At 34.9% G+C, this 13392-nt stretch overlaps 1 protein-coding gene across 1 annotated transcript in view; it reads left to right on the top strand.

Moving 5' to 3' along the window:
- Positions 1-13392, top strand: part of cmtm6 (CKLF-like MARVEL transmembrane domain containing 6) — a 36270-nt gene that overhangs the window by 2320 nt on the left and 20558 nt on the right. Inside the window, exon 2 of the mRNA XM_041794044.1 lies at positions 138-261. Within this exon, the coding sequence (XP_041649978.1) occupies positions 145-261 (117 nt within the window). The 5' untranslated portion in view covers positions 138-144. The remainder of the gene's footprint in view (positions 1-137; positions 262-13392) is intronic.

The raw sequence follows: 13392 nt of genomic DNA, 5'->3' as shown, positions 1-13392 counted from the left end.
AATGGATGGATGGATGGATGATGAATGGATGGATGGATGGATGGATGATGATTGGATGGATGGATGGATGGATGATGAATGGATGGATGGATGGATGACCCAGCCACAGTCATCAACATGTGTTTCTCTCTCTGCAGCTCCATCATGGCGACCTCTACGGTTTACGCTCCCACCACGGTCTCAGACCCTAAATCCTCGTGTTTCACGGTTCCCTCAGACCTGCTGGAAATGCCCCGCTTTATCATCAAAGTCTTACAAGTGGTGAGTTCAAGGACCCTCAGACTTTTCACTCTTCATAGAGCTCTGTGATGTCATCACAAGATTTCATTGTAAGGGTTAACCTACAGAGGGACAGGTGAAGCAGGAGGTGTTTTCATACTTCAGCTCACTAATGGAAGAATACTGATTTAAACATCAACGACAACAAAGGCTCAGGAAAACGCCTGGTTATGCAGGACCTGGTTTTACTTTTTCAATAATGGTTTAGCTGATTAACACTACTACTGAGTCTGACAGATTCAGTGAAGTCATAAAATCTTCTCACTGGAGCAAAGACAGACATGGACATGGACTTTATCAGCTGTAAATATCAGTCTATATCAGCTGTAAAATCCAGTCTATATCAGCTGTAAATATCAGTCTATATCAGCTGTAAATATCAGTCTATATCAGCTGTAAATATCAGTCTATATCAGCTGTAAAATCCAGTCTACATCAGCTGTAAATATCAGTCTATATCAGCTGTAAATATCAGTCTATATCAGCTGTAAAATCCAGTCTATATCAGCTGTAAATATCAGTCTATATCAGCTGTAAATACCAGTCTATATCAGCTGTAAATACCAGTCTATATCAGCTGTAAATATCAGTCTATATAAGCTGAAAATACCAGTCTATATCAGCTGTAAATATCAGTCTATATCAGCTGTAAAATCCAGTCTATATCAGCTGTAAATATCAGTCTATATCAGCTGTAAAATCCAGTCTATATCAGCTGTAAATATCAGTCTATATCAGCTGTAAATACCAGTCTATATCAGCTGTAAATACCAGTCTATATCAGCTGTAAATATCAGTCTATATCAGCTGTAAAATCCAGTCTACATCAGCTGTAAATATCAGTCTATATCAGCTGTAAATATCAGTCTATATCAGCTGTAAAATCCAGTCTATATCAGCTGTAAATATCAGTCTATATCAGCTGTAAATATCAGTCTATATCAGCTGTAAATATCAGTCTGTATCAGCTGTAAATATCAGTCTATATCAGCTGTAAAATCCAGTCTATATCAGCTGTAAATATCAGTCTATATCAGCTGTAAATATCAGTCTGTATCAGCTGTAAATATCAGTCTATATCAGCTGTAAATATCAGTCTGTATCAGCTGTAAATATCAGTCTATATCAGCTGTAAAATCCAGTCTATATCAGCTGTAAATATCAGTCTATATCAGCTGTAAATATCAGTCTGTATCAGCTGTAAATATCAGTCTATATCAGCTGTAAAATCCAGTCTATATCAGCTGTAAATATCAGTCTATATCAGCTGTAAATATCAGTCTGTATCAGCTGTAAATATCAGTCTATATCAGCTGTAAATACCAGTCTATATCAGCTGTAAATACCAGTCTATATCAGCTGTAAATATCAGTCTATATAAGCTGAAAATACCAGTCTATATCAGCTGTAAATATCAGTCTATATCAGCTGTAAAATCCAGTCTATATCAGCTGTAAATACCAGTCTATATCAGCTGTAAATACCAGTCTATATCAGCTGTAAATACCAGTCTATATCAGCTGTAAAATCCAGTCTATATCAGCTGTAAATATCAGTCTATATCAGCTGTAAATATCAGTCTATATCAGCTGTAAAATCCAGTCTACATCAGCTGTAAATATCAGTCTATATCAGCTGTAAATACCAGTCTATATCAGCTGTAAATACCAGTCTATATCAGCTGTAAATACCAGTCTATATCAGCTGTAAATACCAGTCTATATCAGCTGTAAAATCCAGTCTATATCAGCTGTAAATATCAGTCTATATCAGCTGTAAAATCCAGTCTACATCAGCTGTAAATATCAGTCTATATCAGCTGTAAATACCAGTCTATATCAGCTGTAAATACCAGTCTATATCAGCTGTAAATACCAGTCTATATCAGCTGTAAATACCAGTCTATATCAGCTGTAAAATCCAGTCTACATCAGCTGTAAATATCAGTCTATATCAGCTGTAAATACCAGTCTATATCAGCTGTAAATACCAGTCTATATCAGCTGTAAATACCAGTCTATATCAGTCTATATCAGCTGTAAATACCAGTCTATATCAGCTGTAAATACCAGTCTATATCAGCTGTAAATACCAGTCTATATCAGCTGTAAATACCAGTCTATATCAGTCTATATCAGCTGTAAATACCAGTCTATATCAGTCTATATCAGCTGTAAATACCAGTCTATATCAGCTGTAAATACCAGTCTATATCAGCTGTAAATACCAGTCTATATCAGCTGTAAATACCAGTCTATATCAGCTGTAAATACCAGTCTATATCAGCTGTAAATACCAGTCTATATCAGCTGTAAATACCAGTCTATATCAGTCTATATCAGCTGTAAATACCAGCCTATATCAGCCACTGAGACCCTCTTTGGTCTCCAACACTGTATGAATTTTGACGGTGGCATCAGAGCTGTAGCAGTTTGACTCTTTAAGTCTTAGAGAGGATCAGCAGCTTTTATTTGGAGTGTTGACGGTTGATCGTCTGCATGTCTCTGCATGAACAGAAACATGCCAAACAGGACTAGTCAGTCTGACCCCAGACACCTGCTTCATCTGCTGAACTCACTCAAACACAGCCACTGTGAGCTGCTAGCAGAGCTCCTACCGACCCCGCTCCCCCAGACTTTGATTAAATATCAGACTGTTAAGGATCCAGGAAGTCGGCCTCCATCCCACCCTGCTCTCAGCAGGAAACCCTCTCAGTGTGTGCTTAGAGCCCAGTCATTAGTTTTCTCAGAGGAAATGGTTATGAATAAATAAGATTTCACTGTGTCAGTCTCTGCTGAATGTTCCTGATCCAACTTCCCCAAAGCTGTGAGGTGAACGTTAACTGAAAATCCTCAGAGAAACCACAGCGTTTCCTTCTTTGCTTCCTTGGTGTGAATCCCTCTGCACATGCTCAGTAGTGTTTGTCCCTGCTGATAAAATGTAGACAATTTTAATTTCATGGTTCATCTTTTTAACATTTTTGATGTTTACTATTATATTTAGTTCCTTGTACATACCCAGGTCCAAAAACGTTGGGGTGTTCTGTGGCATGTAAAAAAATCTCATAAACCCATATTTTATTTTATTTTATTTGATGGCAGCAACATCTCAAAAAAGTAGGGACAGGGAAACAAAAGGCTGGAAAAGTAAGAGGTACTTATATATATATATATATATATATATGTATTATATATTCATCTGGTTTATATCTGTTTTTATATATATGTTATATTTATTTATCTGGTTTATATCTGTTATTATATATATTATATTTTAATTTATCAGGTTTATATCTATTATTATATATGTTATATATTTATTTATCTGGTTTATATCTATTATTATATATTTATTTATTTGGTATATATCTATTGTTATATATTTATTTATCTGGTTTATATTTATTATTATATATTTTATATATTTATTTATCTGGTTTATATTTATTATTATATATTTATTTATCTGGTTTATATTTATTATTATATATTTATTTATCTGGTTTATATTTAGTATTATATATTTATTTATCTGGTTTATATCTATTATTATATATTTATTTATTTGGTATATATCTATTGTTATATATTTATTTATCTGGTTTATATTTATTATTATATATTTATTTATCTGATTTATATTTATTATTATATATTTATTTATCTGGTTTCTGTGGCTGTAGTTAAACATTTGAAGCTTCTTGTCAGTCATCAGCAGTAACATCAGGACTACAGATGGAGTTTCATAATAAGACCCCTGACCCCCCCAGCCCCGCAGATCCTCTTTTTTGGCCACTGTCCCATCTGTCCATGTGTTCATGTTGCAACAGCGGCTCTGAGATTTGCTAACGCGGCTCTGCAGCACTTTCACTTCCACATCTGCTGCAGGAGGAAATGAAGGGGTCAAAAACACAAAAGCACATGTTCATTCATGACCACATCACCCACGCAGCTTCTTCAGATTCTCCCTAAAGGACCACAGAGGGCTGGGCTATTCAGACACCCACCCAGAGGCAGTCTCAGAGGGTCCCACCCCGACCAGAGTTCATGAGTCCACCATTAAACAACAAGAGGACAGCTATGTGTGCAAGCGTGATCCAGGGAGAGCTAGCTGACACTCTTCCTTCATTTTAGTGTCTGTGGCCGCCAATGAGTAGGGAACCTGGTGGTTCAAACCTAGACCATCTTCATGGGGTCTGGCTCAGACCTGGTGGTTCAAACGTAGACCGTCTTCATGGAGTCTGGCTCAGACCTGGTGGTTCAAACATAGACCGTCTTCACGGAGTCTGGCTCAGACCTGGTGGTTCAATCCTAGACCATCTTCATGGAGTCTGGCTCAGACCTGGTGGTTCAATCCTAGACCATCTTCATGGGGTCTGGCTCAGACCTGGTGGTTCAAACGTAGACCATCTTCATGGGGTCTGGCTCAGACCTGGTGGTTCAATCCTAGACCATCTTCATGGGGTCTGGCTCAGACCTGGTGGTTCAGCAGCTTGGTGTGTTCCTAAAAAGCAGAGAGGGTTTGAGCTGGCGTCTGGTTTTAGCTCTGTGGTTGGCCGTTGGTCTGAAGACTTTTTATAAGCGAACAGAGAATATTCCCGCTTTAAACCTCGCTGATGTCATGGAAACGCCGTCTGGTGGTTTACCACACGACTGAAATAGACAGCAGAGCAGGAGAGGGACCAGACTACAGTAAATGTTCTCCATCCTGCAGACTTTAGAGCTCCGTCTGTTTTATGGTGGTGATGGCCACCGTGAAAACCTCATCAGGGTTTTTCTGCAAACATTGCTGCACATTATTCTTTATTTTTGAGCTGCTTCTGCCCTTCCTCTGTCCGCTGGTTATCAACATTGTTTTTGACCGAGAGGCCAGATCTCATGCCACATAGTTTGACGACCTTCCCATTCATAACGATTCAAACTCTATAATAACAGACCAGATCAGGGGGTCCAAACTATGGCTTGCTGGCCCAACAGTGGCCAGTGGCAAATTCTAAAAATAAAAAAAAATATATGTTCCACTTCAACTTCAGATTTAGAGAGTATTTAAAACCAGTAATCTTTAAACACCAGCACTAAACATCTGCTACTTCTTCATTTTCACAGTTTTACTGTGATCTTAATTCTAAAAACTATATTTAGACAATAGAAAAGACAAAATATTTAAACAACTTAAAAGGTGAGGACATTAAAAAACTAAAACTGGACTGAAAGGATTTAAACTTCGACAGCTACACCTGCAGAATACAATCTGCATCATGCTGGAATCTATAGAAATGAACAATTCTGTAGTTATATCTCAACAAATCAGCTGTAAACATCAGATAATAGTTGGAAATATCAGCCTATATGTACTGTAAATATCACTCTATATCTCCTGTAAATATCAGCCTATATCTACTGTAAATATCAGCCTATATCTACTGTAAATATCAGCCTATATCTCCTGTAAATATCAGCCTATATCTACTGTAAATATCAGCCTATATTTACTGTAAATATCAGCCTATATCTCCTGTAAATATCAGCCTATATCTACTGTAAATATCAGCCTATATCTACTGTAAATATCAGCCTATATCTACTGTAAATATCAGCCTATATCTACTGTAAATATCAGCCTATATCTACTGTAAATATCAGCCTATATTTACTGTAAATATCAGCCTATATCTCCTGTAAATATCAGCCTATATCTACTGTAAATATCAGCCTATATCTACTGTAAATATCAGCCTATATCTACTGTAAATATCAGCCTATATCTACTGTAAATATCAGCCTATATCTACTGTAAATATCAGCCTATATCTCCTGTAAATATCAGCCTATATCTACTGTAAATATCAGCCTATATTTACTGTAAATATCAGCCTATATCTCCTGTAAATATCAGCCTATATCTACTGTAAATATCAGCCTATACCTACTGTAAATATCAGCCCATACCTACTGTAAATATCAGCCTATACCTACTGTAAATATCAGCCCATACCTACTGTAAATATCAGCCTATACCTACTGTAAATATCAGCCTATACCTACTGTACATATCAGCCTATATCTACTGTAAATATCAGCCCATACCTACTGTAAATATCAGCCTATATCTCCTGTAAATATCAGCCTATATCTACCGTAAATATCAGCCTATATCTACTGTAAATATCAGCCTATATCTACTGTAAATATCAGCCTATATTTACTGTAAATATCAGCCTATATCTACTGTAAATATCAGCTTATATCTACTGTAAATATCAGCCTATATCTACTGTAAATATCAGCCTATATCTCCTGTAAATATCAGCCTATATCTCCTGTAAGTATCAGCCTATATCTACTGTAAATATCAGCCTATATCTACTGTAAATATCAGCCTATATCTCCTGTAAATATCAGCCTATATCTACTGTAAATATCAGCCTATATCTCCTGTAAATATCAGCCTATATCTCCTGTAAGTATCAGCCTATATCTCCTGTAAATATCAGCCTATATCTCCTGTAAGTATCAGCCTATATCTCCTGTAAATATCAGCCTATATCTACTGTAAATATCAGCCTATACCTACTGTAAATATCAGCCCATACCTACTGTAAATATCAGCCTATACCTACTGTAAATATCAGCCCATACCTACTGTAAATATCAGCCTATACCTACTGTAAATATCAGCCTATACCTACTGTACATATCAGCCTATATCTACTGTAAATATCAGCCCATACCTACTGTAAATATCAGCCTATATCTCCTGTAAATATCAGCCTATATCTACCGTAAATATCAGCCTATATCTACTGTAAATATCAGCCTATATCTACTGTAAATATCAGCCTATATTTACTGTAAATATCAGCCTATATCTACTGTAAATATCAGCTTATATCTACTGTAAATATCAGCCTATATCTACTGTAAATATCAGCCTATATCTCCTGTAAATATCAGCCTATATCTCCTGTAAGTATCAGCCTATATCTACCGTAAATATCAGCCTATATCTACTGTAAATATCAGCCTATATCTACTGTAAATATCAGCCTATATCTACTGTAAATATCAGCCTATATCTACTGTAAATATCAGCCTATATCTCCTGTAAATATCAGCCTATATCTACTGTAAATATCAGCCTATATCTACTGTAAATATCAGCCTATATCTACCGTAAATATCAGCCTATACCTACTGTAAATATCAGCCTATACCTACTGTAAATATCAGCCTATATCTACTGTAAATATCAGCCTATATCTACTGTAAATATCAGCCTATACCTACTGTAAATATCAGCCTATACCTACTGTAAATATCAGCCTATATCTACTGTAAATATCAGCCTATATCTCCTGTAAATATCAGCCTATATCTACTGTAAATATCAGCCTATATTTACTGTAAATATCAGCCTATATCTACTGTAAATATCAGCCTATACCTACTGTAAATATCAGCCTATACCTACTGTAAATATCAGCCTATACCTACTGTAAATATCAGCCTATACCTACTGTAAATATCAGCCTATATCTACTGTAAATATCAGCCTATATCTACTGTAAATATCAGCCTATATTTACTGTAAATATCATCCTATACCTACTGTAAATATCAGCCTATATCTACTGTAAATATCAGCCCATACCTACAGTAAATATCAGCCTATATCTCCTGTAAATATCAGCCTATATCTACCGTAAATATCAGCCTATATCTACTGTAAATATCAGCCTATATCTACTGTAAATATCAGCCTAGATTTACTGTAAATATCAGCCTATATCTACTGTAAATATCAGCCTATATCTACCGTAAATATCCACCTATATCTACTGTAAATAGCCGCCTATATCTACTGTAAATATCAGTCTATATCTACTGTAAATATCAGCCTATATCTCCTGTAAGTATCAGCCTATATCTACCGTAAATATCAGCCTATATCTACTGTAAATATCAGCCTATATCTACTGTAAATATCAGCCTATACCTACTGTAAATATCAGCCTATATCTACTGTAAATATCAGCCTATATCTACTGTAAATATCAGCCTATACCTACTGTAAATATCAGCCTATATCTACTGTAAATATCAGCCTTTACCTGCTGTAAATATCAGCCTATATCTGCTGTAAATATCAGCCTATATCTACTGTAAATATCAGCCTATACCTACTGTAAATATCAGCCTATATCTCCTGTAAATATCAGCCTATATCTACTGTAAATATCAGCCTATATCTCCTGTAAATATCAGCCTATATCTACTGTAAATATCAGCCTATATCTACTGTAAATATCAGCCTATATTTACTGTAAATATCAGCCTATATCTACTGTAAATATCAGCCTATATCTACCGTAAATATCCGCCTATATCTACTGTAAATAGCCGCCTATATTGATTGTAAATATCAGTCTATATCTCCTGTAAATATCAGCCTATATCTACTGTAAATATCAGCCTATATCTCCTGTAAATATCAGCCTATATCTACTGTAAATATCAGCCTACATCTCCTGTATATCAGCCTATATCTACTGTAAATATCAGCCTACATCTCCTGTAAATATCAGCCTATATCTCCTGTAAATATCAGCCTATATCTCCTGTAAATATCAGCCTATATCCTGTAAATATCAGCCTACATCTCCTGTAAATATCAGCCTATATCTACTGTAAATATCAGCCTACATCTCCTGTAAATATCAGCCTATATCTACTGTAAATATCAGCCTATATCTACTGTAAATATCAGCCTATATTTACTGTAAATATCAGCCTATATCTACTGTAAATATCAGCCTACATCTCCTGTTAATATCAGCCTATATCTCCTGTAAATATCAGCCTACATCTCCTGTAAATATCAGCCTATATTTACTGTAAATAGCCGCCTATATCTACTGTAAATATCAGCCTATATCTACTGTAAATATCAGCCTATATCTACTGTAAATATCAGCCTATATTTACTTTAAATATCAGCCTATATTTACTGTAAATATCAGCCTATATCCACTGTAAATATCACTCTATATCTACTGTAAATATCAGCCTATATCTACTGTAAATATCCACCTATATCTACTGTAAATATCAGCCTATATTTACTGTAAATAGCCGCCTATATCGACTGTAAATATCAGCCTATATCGACTGTAAATATCAGTCTATATCTACTGTAAATATCAGCCTATATCTACTGAAAATATCCACCTATATCTACTGTAAATATCCGCCTATATTTACTGTAAATATCAGCCTATATCTACTGTAAATATCAGCCTATATCTCCTGTAAATATCAGCCTATATCTACTGTAAATATCAGCCTATATCCACTGTAAATATCTCTTATATCTGCTGTAAATATCAGCCTATATTTACTGTAAATAGCCGCCTATATTGACAATAAATATCAGTCTATATCTACTGTAAATATCAGCCTATATCTACTGTAAATATCAGCCTATATCCACTGTATCAGCCTATATCTACTGTAAGTATCAGCCTATATCTACCGTAAATATTAGCCTATTTTTCCTGTAAGTATCAGCCTATATCTACTGTAAATATCAGCCTATATCTACTGTAAATATCAGCCTATATCTTCTGTAAGTATCAGCCTATATTTACTGTAAATATCAGCCTATATCTACTGTAAATATCAGCCTATATTGACTGTAAATATCAGCCTATATCTACTGTAAGTATCAGCCTATATCTACTGTAATTATAAGCCTATATCTACTGTAAATATCAGCCTATATCTACTGTAAATATCAGCCTTTATCTCCTGTAAATATCAGCTTATATCTCCTGTAAATATCAGCCCATATCAGCTGTAAATATCTGCATATATCAGATGTAAATATCAGCCTATATCTACTGTAAATATTAGAATTTATCTACTGTACATATCAGTCTGTATCAGCCTTAAAACTGTAAATGTTTGCCCCCTTCAGCTCTAAATATTGGCCTATATTAGCTGTGAATAAAAGTCTTTATTGGCTCTAAATATTGTTATATCTTAGTTGTGAACATTGGCCTTCATTGATTGGATGTATTGTAAACATTGGCCTATAACTACTGTAAATATCAGTCTGTATCAGGCTAAACACAGTAAATATCTGCCCCCTTGAGCTCTAAATTTTGGCCTTTATTAGATGTGAATATTGGCCTTTCTTGGCTCTAAATTTTGTAATATCTTAGCTGTGAATATTGGCCTTTTTTGGTTGGAAGTATTTGTCTATATCAGCCGAATTATCAGCCTTAATCTTCTGTAAATACTTGCTGTATGTTTGAATAAGTTCTCAGTTTTGGTGAGGACCAGCAGACACGTGTTCGCTGAAGGCTTTTTTTTTTGGGGGGGTATCCTCATTCATTTTATTTTAAAGCTTTTTAAGACATTGGTAAAACATTTTTAAAAAGTTTTAAAGTGTAAAGGTTAGAAATGACTAATACGGGAAAAAAATCCTCTTAAAATTTAAAACATATGCCAAAATTCCCTCTCCTGCATGTCTCTCATCCTATCTGCAGCAGCCCTGCTACGAAGTTAGAGAAATGAATCCAGTGTTGAATCTCATTGGCTGACTCAGCTCTGCACATGCTCAGATCATCCTCACATTTACAGACAGACAGCAGACTGGAGTGTGACAGAGACTAGAGTAACTCAGTGCAGAGCTGCTCTCTGTCGCCCCCGTGTGGCTCCTTTATTTACTACTTAGAGCGGCTGGGCAGAGAAAAGAACTGTTAAAAACACCGATAAATAAAGTATTTAAGGCCTTAAAGGATGGAGTTAACAGGACGTACAGGACTGCTCTGGGTTTCAGGTCAGGAATACTTCCTGTCCTGCATCAGTTAAGAACAGGTAAAAAGAAATGAAGCTCTGATGTTTTAATGGTATTAATTTTAGCGTCAGCCTTTAACAGCAGCACAGAGTCCTCATCATGGACTATACCATTATTATAACAGTGTGGGGGGGTCGTCTCTCCAGCAGGATGGGGCTGAAGTCCTCCTTGCTCTTCCTGTTGACTCAGCTAGGCGCAGTAACAGCCAAACGCCCACGCAGAGAGAAACAGAGCGTTTGCGGTTGAAGCATTTTCACTACATTTTTAATCTGAAACGCATGTTTTTTACTGGTTTGTTTTATGCTTTTATGTTTTGGCTTTCCTCCTCTGGGGGATAAATGTCAGAGCTGTTCTGCAGAAATCATCAAATTTCACTAACAGCCTGTTAAACATGGTGTGATTAGATTTTTCATTGAAGGTATGAAGGTGCCTATTAAACATGAGAAAACACTTCTGATTTCTTGATTTTATTGATATTTCATATATTTGGTCTCACTGGCCACTAAACACTGTAGATATCAACTTATTTTAGCAGTAAATGTAGGCTTAAATCAGCATATATTTGCTGTAACTATCAGTCTGTCAGCTGTAAATATCAGCCTATATCTCTGCTGTATATCAGCTGTAAATGTTGGTTTTTATTGGCTGTAAATATTGGTTTTTATTGGCTGTAAATATTGGTTTTTATTGGCTGTAAATGTTGGTTTTTATTGGCTGTAAATATTGGTTTTTATTGGCTGTAAATGTTGGTTTTTATTGGCTGTAAATGTTGGTTTTTATTGGCTGTAAATATTGGTTTTAATTGGCTGTAAATATTGTTTTTTGTTGGCTGTAAAAATTGGCTTATATCAGTTGTAAATATTGGCTTATATCAGCTGTAAATATTGGCTTGTATCAGCTGTAAATATTGGCTTATATCGGCTGTAAATACTGGCTTTTATCAGCCGTAAATATTGGCTTTTATCAGCCGTAAATATTGGCTTTTATCAGCTGTAAATATTGGCTTTTATCAGCTGTAAATATTGGCTTTTATCAGCTGTAAATATTGGCTTTTATTGGCTGTAAATATTGGCTTTTATCAGCTGTAAATATTGGCTTTTATCAGCTGTAAATATTGGCTTTTATTGGCTGTAAATATTGGCTTATATCCGCTGTAAATATTGGCTTTTATCAGCTGTAAATATTGGCTTTTATTGGCTGTAAATATTTGCTTTTATCAGCTGTAAATATTGGCTTTTATTGGCTGTAAATGTTGGCTTATATCGGCTGTAAATATTGGCTTTTATCAGCTGTAAATATTGGCTATTATTGGCTGTAAATATTGCCTTATATCAGCTGTAAATATTGGCTTATATCAGCTGTAAATATTGGCTTATATCGGCTGTAAATATTGGCTAATATCAGCTGTAAATATTGGCTTATATCAGCTGTAAATATTGGCTTATATCAGCTGTAAATATTGGCTTATATCAGCTGTTAATATTGGCTTATATCAGCTGTAAATATTGTCTAATATCAGCTGTAAATATTGTCTAATATCAGCTGTAAATATTGGCTTATATCAGCTGTTAATATTGGCTTATATCAGCTGTAAATATTGGCTTATATCAGCTGTAAATATTGGCTTATATCAGCTGTAAATATTGGCTTATATCAGCTGTTAATATTGGCTTATATCAGCTGTTAATATTGGCTTATATCAGCTGTAAATATTGGCTTATATCAGCTGTAAATATTGGCTTATATCAGCTGTTAATATTGGCTTATATCAGCTGTTAATATTGGCTTATATCAGCTGTAAATATTGTCTAATATCAGCTGTAAATATTGGCTTATATCAGCTGTTAATATTGGCTTATATCAGCTGTAAATATTGTTTAATATCGGCTGTAAATATTGGCTTATATCGGCTGTAAATATTGGCTTATATCAGCTGTTAATATTGGCTTGTATCGGCTGTAAATATTGGCTTATATCAGCTGTTAATATTGGCTTATATCAGCTGTAAATATTGGCTTATATCAGCTGTTAATATTGGCTTATATCAGCTATAAATATTGGCTTATATCAGCTGTTAATATTGGCTTATATCAGCTGTAAATATTGGCTTATATCAGCTGTTAATATTGGCTTGTATCAGCTGTAAATATTGGCTTATATCAGCTGTAAATATTGGCTTATATCAGCTGTAAATATTGGCTTATATCAGCTGTAAATATTGGCTATTATCAGCTGTAAATATTGGCTTTTATT

The sequence above is a fragment of the Cheilinus undulatus genome, linkage group 8, assembly GCF_018320785.1.
Source record: "Cheilinus undulatus linkage group 8, ASM1832078v1, whole genome shotgun sequence".
Classification (NCBI taxonomy): Eukaryota; Metazoa; Chordata; class Actinopteri; order Labriformes; family Labridae; genus Cheilinus; species Cheilinus undulatus.
Note: the sequence above shows the minus strand (reverse complement) of the source record. Positions and strands in the feature narration are given on the sequence as shown.